The 9,757-nt window shown below is 44.8% G+C and overlaps 1 protein-coding gene across 2 annotated transcripts in view; it reads right to left on the reverse strand.

Annotated features, from left to right (window-relative positions):
• The window catches only part of Nol11 (nucleolar protein 11), a 22,298-nt gene extending 18,775 nt beyond the window's left edge, over window positions 1-3,523 (reverse strand). For both annotated transcript variants that reach the window (XM_005350430.3, XM_005350429.2), the window contains exons 1-3: window positions 3,326-3,523; window positions 1,603-1,716; window positions 1,467-1,523 (exon numbers count right to left, since the gene is read on the reverse strand). In XM_005350430.3, the coding sequence (XP_005350487.1) occupies window positions 1,467-1,523; window positions 1,603-1,716; window positions 3,326-3,466 (312 nt within the window). In that variant the 5' untranslated portion in view covers window positions 3,467-3,523. The remainder of the gene's footprint in view (window positions 1-1,466; window positions 1,524-1,602; window positions 1,717-3,325) is intronic.
• Between the last annotated feature and the right edge of the window lie 6,234 nt (window positions 3,524-9,757).

The raw sequence follows: 9,757 nt of genomic DNA on the forward strand, positions 1-9,757 counted from the left end.
GTATTCTGTCTGTGTGTATGCCTGCAGGTCAGAAGAGGGCACCAGACCCCATTATAGATGGTTGTGAGCCACCATGTGGTTGCTGGGAATTAAACTCAGGACCTTTGGAAGAGGATGCAATGCTCTTAAGCGCTGAGCCATCTCTCCAGCCCCCAAGTGCTGGAAATTGAACCAGGGTCCTCTGGAAGAAGAGCCAGTGTTCTTAACCACTGAGCCACCTTTCTAGCCCAAAATGCATCAATTATTTTATACACAGACACACACAACTTTGTAGGTTAGACATTTAGAAACAGAAATTAGTTTAGACAGGGTCTAACTACATAGACCTGGCTGGCCTGAAGCTTCTATATAAACCACACTGGCCTCACACTCAGAGAGATCTGCTTATCTCTTCCTCCAGGGTGCTGGGATTAAAAGTATTCACCAAGGGCTGGCTGGTGAAATGGCTCAGAGGTTAGGAGCTCTGGCTGCTCTTCCAGGTCTCAGGTTCAATTCCTAGCATCCACAAGGTGGCTCACAACTGTCTGTAATTCCAGTTGCAGAGGATCTGATGCTTCCACACAGACATACATACAATATACCAAGCTCATAAAATACAAATAAATAAATTTTTTTAAAAAAAATGTATATGGGGGCAGGAAAGATGGCTCAATGGTTAAGAGCACTGGCTGGCCTTCCAGAATACCCAGGTTCAATGCCCAGCATCTACATGGCAGCTCACAACTGTCTGTAACTCCAGTTCCACGAGATCTGGCACCTTTACACAGGTATGCAAGCAAAATATCAATGCTCATTTAAAAGAAAAAAAGATTTTTTTTGAGATCCTAATTTTTATCACTAAGAAAAATCAGCAAACTTTAGGTCACTAACAGAATATAAATACCTAATTATTGTTCTTTTTTAGGTTATTACATATTGTTTTTATTTTTTTGTTTGTTTGTTTTTCGAAACAGGGTTTCTCTGTAGCTTTGGAGTACATATTGCTCTTAAAATGTACAATATAGAAACTTTGTAGGGTCTATTCCAAACTCCAAACATTATTTATTTTTTAAAACATTTACATGTATATATGTGTGTGCACCATGTGCAGGCAGAAGACTACAGAGGCCCAAGAAGGCATCAAGATTCTCTACAGGTGGTTGTGCGTCATCATGTGGGTGCTGGGAACTGAATTCCAGTCCTCTGCAGGAGCAGCAAATGCTCCTAACTGTAGAGTAGTCTCTCCAGCCCCGTTGGTTAACTATCTAAACCATCAGTCTTTATGGGATAATAAAGCCGCGTTTTCTAACCTACTAAGAGGTGAGCTGAGATAGCTATCATGATCTATAAGAAAACAGCTGGAAGGGAAAACTCTCTACAGTCATAGGCTCCTTTGCCCAGAGGCAATATAGAAAATAACAAACGTGAGATTACGGCTTATTCCATTTCACCAATAATTAAATATGTCAGAAAACATAAAGACTTACCGTAGCTTTAAATACTCTATCCAGGTTTACATCTTCATTACTCCATATTCTCAAAACCTTAAAATCAAAGTACACTTTAATTAGTCCTCTATCGCCTATTTACATGTTACACACACTAACACACTTTTAACTTTACCTTATGGTCATGTACCACTATATACTCTCCGGTCTGAAAGTTGCACACAGCTGGGCATGTCACAGTCTGACCTTGTTTCACTGACCAGCTGCCCAAGGGTTTCTGATCGGAAACCTGGCAAAAGAATACAAAATTCAAGACTTCAGTTTCAGACATTAGAACAATTAGATGTACCAAACAAGAAAAGAAGCCACCGAATGACAGTATTGAACACGATTCCTAATCTATGAAGTACCTAAATTAAAACAATTAAGACTGACAGAGTGGGCTACCAGGGGCTGGAGGAATAGTTATTTCTTATTTGTTGGGGATGGTCTTTCTGTGTCGTTTAGGCTGGCCTCAAACTCCAGAGTCTCTGGACTCAACTTCCAGCATAGAGAGTTACTATGTATTTTTAATTACATGTATGTATTTATTTGTGTATGCACACACATATATGAGTTCAGAGGCTAGAGAACTACTTTCAGGGGTCAGTCCTTTTTCTCCCATCATGTAGATCCGGGGCACTGAATTCAGGTCATCAGACTTGGTGACTAGTGCCTTTACCAGCTGAGCTAACCCATCAACCCTCCGAACTATTGATGCGTTTAGATTTTCAGTTTTATAAGATGAAGAGTTCTAGAGACGGATACAGGTGACGGCTGTACACTAATGTAAATATGTAATGTAAACAACGTAATGTAAATACACTTCACTATATGTACACTTAATAATGGCTATGGTGATAAACGTGTTCTTTAAAAACAAACAAACAACACACAAGCAAAAATTAGGTATGGTGGTAGCCTCAGCTCTGGGGGGACGGATTGCAAATCCAAATCCGGACAGGTCTCAAATAATAAACAAAACATTCCCAAAACTCTTCACTAAAACTAAACAAATTCATTTGAGACATTGTTTATAAACAATGATACATTTAAAACTGTATTGATTACAGGTGGAACAGAGGCAAGGAAAGTTAGGTTGGTTTAAGTGGGGTCCAGTCCACTCAATTCCCATCACCTACTGTATTCCTCTGCAGAAACTGTCCAATCAGCGGAGAGCCTAAAGACAGAGCAGTTTGAGGGAATCTAAACCAACAGTGTAGAGGGGATTGCTGGCAGACTGTCCCCAGCAGGTGGGTAACTGTTTAACGACACAAGAAACTGTTCAGAATGCCAGATTAAAAACCTACTTTTTAAATGATTCCTATTAGCAAGGTGTAAGTGTGCTGGGCCAGGAATCAGGCTGCAATGCAGGCGAGGAGATTGTGGCATTCTGGCTCTCAAATCCGGGCTTCGCAGTGTGAATTGCCAAATCTTTCCAGAATACTAAGGACTCTGTCTCGTCAACCCCCTCCCGACAACCAAGGAGCGGAGCGTGAAGCGGTAACATTTTCGACCGGTCAGTTGTCACCCTCTGACGCTCAATCTCCGCCCGACCCCTCGGCAAGCAAACCGCAGGGGGACAGAAAGCCCCTGGGTCAAGCTCTGGGAGAAGAGAAGGGGAGGCATGGGTTCCCAGCGCGTCCCACGTGCATCAAGACACTGCCGCCTGTCACTCGGAAACACGTCAGTCCTCTCAGAAAACAGCTTCCGAGCCTCCTTCGGCGTCCCACCGCGGGACCACGGGGCTCTGTCAGGCCCGCTCCCGGCTTTCCGTCCCAAGCTAGGAGAAATTCGAGCCACCCGCCCCCGGCTTCGGACAGAGGCGACCGACACCCGGCCGCTCCCGCCGCCCTCACCTTGTAGAGGACGACAGTCCTGCCGCTGTCCGTCACTAGAAACTGGTCGGCTTTGTCAGTCTGCTCTACACCTAGGAATCCTTCAGGCCCGGCGCCCAAGACTCCGGTAGACAACGTGAATTCTTCTTCCAGGGCTGCCATTTTGGCTGGCCTGCAGCCAGCGCATCCCTCCCATCAGTCTTTGCGCTTTCTCTCGCGAGAGCAAAGGACACGAAGGGATGCGCTTTCGCCACTGGAGAAAAAGCAACTCGAGCCAAACGGCGACCCCTGGCGGGCGGAAAGGGAGCCACCGAACACCGCCCGGTGGGTGGGGCCTGGACTTCGTGCCAAAGCTCCGCCCCCGAGGCCACGCCTCCCGGACTCCCGGATCAGCTGCACTGAGCAGAAATCTTTGCTTCTGCTTCCCTGCTCTTTGCCCGTCAGCTAATGGAAGCCGAAAGATGCGTTCAGAAAGTGGCCTGGTGTCAAAAAAAAAGATTTTTTTTGGTTTGGTTTTTTATTCGTTGTTGTTTTGTTTTGTTTTGAGACAGGGTTTTTCTGTGTAACAGGCTTGCCTGGAACTCACTTGGTCGAGCAGGCTGGTCTGGAATTCACAGAGATCCACCTGCTTCTGCCCCAGGAGAGCGGGTATTAAAGGCGTGCGCCACCATCGCCCGGCTCAAGAAACAGATTTTTAAAATATGCTAAGTAAACTCTAGGAAGCCCTACCACTACATGCCAGAGGGGGAAAAATATTTAACTTGCTGGCGACCCTCAAGGTACTGTTTCTAAACGCCTAATCGCGCTTGCCCCAAGAATCCTCCAGAGATGTTTAGTCCCCAGGGGTGTTTATTTTTCCTGTTTGTTTTTTTTTGGGGGGGGGAGTTTCTTGCAGATTATCAGAATTTCCAACTCCTTTGATTAAAAAAAGAAATCTAGCCCGGTTTGGTGGCATGCACCTTTGATCCCAGCACTCCGGAGGCTGAGGCAGGGAGAACCTCTGTAAACTGGAGGTCAACTTAGTCTACATAGAGTTCCAGGACAGTCATAGCTATATAGAGAGACTGTCTTACCAAAATAAAACGAAGTTCTAGCAGGCTGTGACCAGCCCTTGGGAAGCTGAGGCAGGATAACCAACAGGCTGGAGGCTAGCCTAGGCTACTGGGGGACCCTGTCACAAAGTGAAATCGGAAGTGCTGTGTGCTAACTTTGGCCAGGCTCCCTTTCATCTCAGGTGGGTGAAGATCACAAAAGACTCTCTTCCAGGCAGCTAGGCGGGTGGGTCAGTTTGCTGCTTGTCTAACTCTGGGGATGGGGCTTGTGAAACTTACAGGTTTCAGATTGCTTAGACCTGGAGGCTGGAGAGATGGCTCAGTGGTTAAGAGCATTGCCTGTTCTTCTGAAAGTCCTGAGTTCAATTCCCAGTAACCACATGTTGGTTCACAACCATCTGCATTGGGGTCTGGTGCCTTCTTCTGGCCTGAAGGCATATACTCAGACAGAATATTGTATACATAATAAATAAATATTAAAAAAAAACAAACAGATTGCTTAGACTTGTAAGTGTTGTTTACTTCCTGAGTCCCTGGAGCCTCCTGCATCCTCCATCTCTCCTAGGGCGTATTTGGAGGTGCTATTTCAGTTTGAGCAAATTGTTACACAATGTATGTATATTCATACACACTTTTATACATACATAATACACTATTTATGTTTTGTTTTGTTTAAAGTAGGGTGTTCTGTAGCCCAGGCTGGCCTGGAACTTATCTAGTAGTCTGTATCACAGCTGGTGTTTATTTGTTCTAGTTTTTTTTTTTTTTTTTTTTTTTTTTTTTTTTTTTTTTTTTTTTTGGTTTTTCGAGACAGGGTTTCTCTGTGGCTTTGGAGCCTGTCCTGGAACTAGCTCTGTAGACCAGGCTGGTCTCGAACTCACAGAGATCCGCCTGCCTCTGCCTCCCGAGTGCTGGGATTAAAGGCGTGCGCCACCATCACCCGGCTATTTGTTCTAGTTTTGACACCAACTATTTCTACATAGCCAAGATGGCCTAGAATTTATTATGTAGTGCCAGGCTAGCCTCCATCATCCTGCCTCATTTTCCCATGTGTTAGGATAAGAGTTGTGTGCCTTCACAATTACCTTGAAGAAATAGTCTATTTATTTTTAAAAATTGAAGTTTTTGCTGGGTGGTGGTGGCACACACCTTAATCCCAGCACTTGGACCCTGGCAACTGCTTTCTGAGCTTCCTGCTTCTTAGTGCACTTCTTTGTGCAACCTGCAGTCAGTAGGATCTACATGGAATTCTAATCAGATCGTGTGTCCCCTGTTGTACCACCCTGAGCATGCCCAGTCTCATCTAGTCAGATGCTGAACTCCCTGCTCATGACAACTCTTCAATACCACAGCATCAGGATGTCAGACTCTTGCTTGACCTATAAGAAGGGCTGCCAAGCCGGGCGGTGGTGGTGCACGCCTTTAATCCCAGCACTCGGGAGGCAGAGGCAGGCGGATCTCTGTGAGTTCGAGACCAACATGGTCTACAGAGCTAGATCCAGGACAGGCTCCAAAGCCACAGAGAAACCCTGTCTCGAAAAACAAAACAAAACAAAAAAAAAAAAAAAAAAAAAAAAAAAAAAAAAAAAAAAAAAGAAGGGCTGCCAAATAAATATAAACTTACATTTGGATTTCAGATAATGAATTTTTTTTAACTATATAAACACCTCCTGTGCAATCTTTCGCCAATTATCTTGAACCAAAGTGGACTTAGCATGCGATAGTTTTATTTGCTAAATTCCAAGCTCTCAGCCAAGATGAGCGCCTAGCACTCTTCCTCAGCCCCCCTCTCATCCTGCCGTCTCTGGTCTTCTGACTCAAACTGTTCCCAACAGCTGACTCGGGTCCTTTTGTTCACCTGCATAGGAACTGTGGGCAGGCAAGGAAAAGCTGATCCACAGCTGGCAGTCCTGGGACTCTGAGCGGTCATAGTGTGGGCGCAGGGCTGGCAGATCCTGCGGCTTATGCTCCAAGCCTTGAGAACTTGAGTCTACTGTTGCTTCTTGTTAGATTTTTCTTTGAGTAGCCAGCTCATAGATAATGACTTGGAGACTTAGCTATGAAAGCTCGACCCTAGCTTACGCCTGTTCTCACTGCCTGTTATAACTTAAATTCACCCATTTATATTCGCCTACATTTTGCTACATAGCATTGTTACCTTTCTCCAATCCCACACCTCCAGTTTCCTCTCCATGTCTTGATGGCAAATCCATGCATCTAGATTCTTCTGTCCAGTTTCTCTGCCCGGAAATCCTGCTTATTCTCTCCTGTCTAGCTATTGGCCATTTAGCTCTTTGTTAAACCAATCAGAAAGTGCCTTAGGCAGAAGCACATCCTTACAGTGTAAACAAATGTCCCATAGCAGTTCTTCTTTTTGTCTAATTAAAAAGGAAACATTTTAACTCTACCATAGTTTTAATATACAATAAGAACCATCATCAAGTATTGTCTAAGTAAAAAGGAAAGGTTTCAACTCTAACATAGTAAAACTATACAGTAAAAACAATTATCAGGTAAGAATTACATTTATAATATCTAGTTCATTTGTATTTGGCAAATTTGGAGAAATTACTCTATTATCTATTCTATCTTGATGAGTCCAAAGTTTTATACCTAAATCACTTTCTATCATGATTTTATTCCTAACCTAAAAATGTCTTTTGAGACTTTAAAACATTTTCTTAGGTGTTTACTTAAGCTTTTATGTCTTTCAACATTATACATGTTACACCTTTTTTGTGAGTTTCTTTTCTGAATTTGGTAACAAGGAAAACTGTAGCTATCACTATCTAGTCTTCAACCCCATCAGAGACCCAAGAAGGATATTCTGCCTGAAGGCCAGAAGAGGGCACCAGACCCCATTACAGATGGTTGTGAGCCACCATGTGGTTGCTGGGAACCAACCTCAGGACCTCTGGAAGAGTAGTTAGTATTCTTAACCTCTGAGCCATCTCCCCAACCCTCTTTTTCTGTTTTTGAGGCAAGTCTTATGTAGTCCAAGTTGACCATCAACTTACTTTGCAGTCAAGGATGATAGTGAACTTCTTAAATTTTTTAGATTATATTATTTATTTTAAAAATGTGTGTGTGTGTGTGTGTGTGTGTGTGTGAGAGAGAGAGAGAGAGAGAGAGAGAGAGAGAGAGAAGTCACAGGACAATTTGTAGGAGCAGATTTTTTTTCTACCTATGCAGGTCCCAAGGAACCAAATCAGGTGGTCAGGCTTGGTGGCAGGCACCTTTGCCTTCTGTGACATCTTCACAGCCCTACCTTGAACATCTGATTCTCTTGCCTTCACCTCCTGAATGCTGGAGGTACATGAAGGCTACATCTACCCAATTTATTCAGTGCTGGGGATGGAACTCAGGGCCTCATGCTTAGCAAGGCCTTCCCCACCGAGCTGCAGCCCCAGCAGTTTGTGCAGTGTTCGGTTCCATTATCTTCCACTGTGAGACAGAGATTATTGTCCTTTTTTTTTTTTTTTAAGATTTATTTATTTATTATGTGTACAGCATTCCTTCCATGTTTGCCCACAGGCCAGAAGGGGGCGCTGGGTCTCATTATAGATGGCTATGAGACACCATGTGGTTGCTGGGAATTGAACTCGGGACCTCTGGAAGAGCAGTCAGTGTTCTTAACCACTGAGCCATTTCTCCAGCCCCCGATAATCGTCCTTTTAATTCCAGGTCTTATATGGGCCAAATGGGTTAATTAATGTGACCTGTATGGAAAAGGGCCTGTCGCATGGTGAACAGTCAGTGTACATTAGCCTGGGATGAGACTTGGGGTTTGGGGTTGGGGAGGTCAGAAGCACATCAGGCGAAGCACTTCCCACGTGCAACACTGAGGACTGGAGTTCAGGGCCGCAGAGCCCTCATAATGCGTCAGGTGTGTACGCGAGGACGAAGTAAAGAGACCCCTGAAATGGTCACTCCAGAGCCATCTGGAAGATTCTAGAGCAGGGGGAGAATGAAGCAGGCTGGGCACAGGCAGGGCTAGGAAAGGCAGGGGCATGGAAGAGTCCGGTGGGTGATAAGGAGGATGAGCAGCTGGAGGGAGGGGAGGCAGTGAACTGGAGTAGCTTGGGAGTTCGGGGTAGAGGAGGAGTGAGAAGGGCCAGGGTGGGCTTTGAGATGTCTAATACCTAAGGACTGAAGGAGCCTGGAGCAAGCATGGGCCTGGATACATAGATAGGCACTGCAGATGTCAGTAATAGAGAGGCTGTAGCATGAGGGCCTGCTTATTGGGGTTTCTTTCCTGCCCAGTTCCCACAGGCTTTAGGTCCCAAAGAGGCAACTGTCCCTTTTGCCACAGGCAAGGGACTTGACTTTATTTTGTTTTTGTTTTTTGAGACAAGGTTTCCTTGTAGTTTTAGTGCCTATCCTGGAACCAGCTCATGTAGACCAGGCTGGCCTTGAACTCACAAAGATCCACTTGCCTCTGTCTCCTGAGGATTAAAGGCATGCGCCATTACTGACTGGCTTGGGACTTGACTTCTTTGGGCAGACGGGAGCTGCTTTATGAGTTCCTGGGGCACGTTGGCTAACCGCCAGAAATCCTTCTAGAGTCCAGCTTGAGCTCAGCCTAGACTGAACTGTGGAGTAAGTCAGTGGGCGTGCCCTTTTACGGGGTAAATGGGGTACCCTTTGGGCCTGGCAACGTGGACAGCGTAGCTCACTTATAATTACAGCACAGGGAATAAACCCCAGAGCAAGCTGGCTCCCGTGGACCAGTGAACCAATGATCTCTGGATTCAGCCAGGGACCCTTCCTTAATAATCAAGATGGGGGGCTGGAGAGATGGCTCAGCGGTTAAGAGCATTGCCTGCTCTTCCAAAGTTCCTGAGTTCAGTTCCCGGCAACCATATGGTGGCTCACAACCATCTGTAATGAGGTCTGGTGCCCTTTTCTGGCCTGCAGGCATACACGTAGAAAGAATATTGTATACATAATGAATAAATATTAAAAAAAATAATCAAGATGGAAAGTAATCAGGAGGACAGCTGGCGTCAACAGCTGGCCCCTACACACTATCACACACTCACACATGCGAACACACATACCATACACAACAGGAAAAAACTACCACTGTCAGAAAACCAAAACAATAACAGCAACAAAACCCAACATTAAAAGGGGGCTGGAGAGATGGTACAGCAGTTGCTCTTCCTGAGGACCCAGGTGTTTCCCAGCACACACTTTATGGCTGACAACCACCTGTAACTTCAACTCCAGGGGCTCTGTCACCCTTCTCTGGCCTCCTTGGACAATGTACTCAGGTGGTACTCATACAGATAAGTGCATACACGCGTGCATGTGCACGCACACACACAATTTAATTTATATATATATAAATTATATATATATATATATATATATATATATATATATATATATATATATA

Source organism: Microtus ochrogaster, chromosome 7 (assembly GCF_000317375.1).
Source record: "Microtus ochrogaster isolate Prairie Vole_2 chromosome 7, MicOch1.0, whole genome shotgun sequence".
Taxonomy (NCBI): domain Eukaryota; kingdom Metazoa; phylum Chordata; class Mammalia; order Rodentia; family Cricetidae; genus Microtus; species Microtus ochrogaster.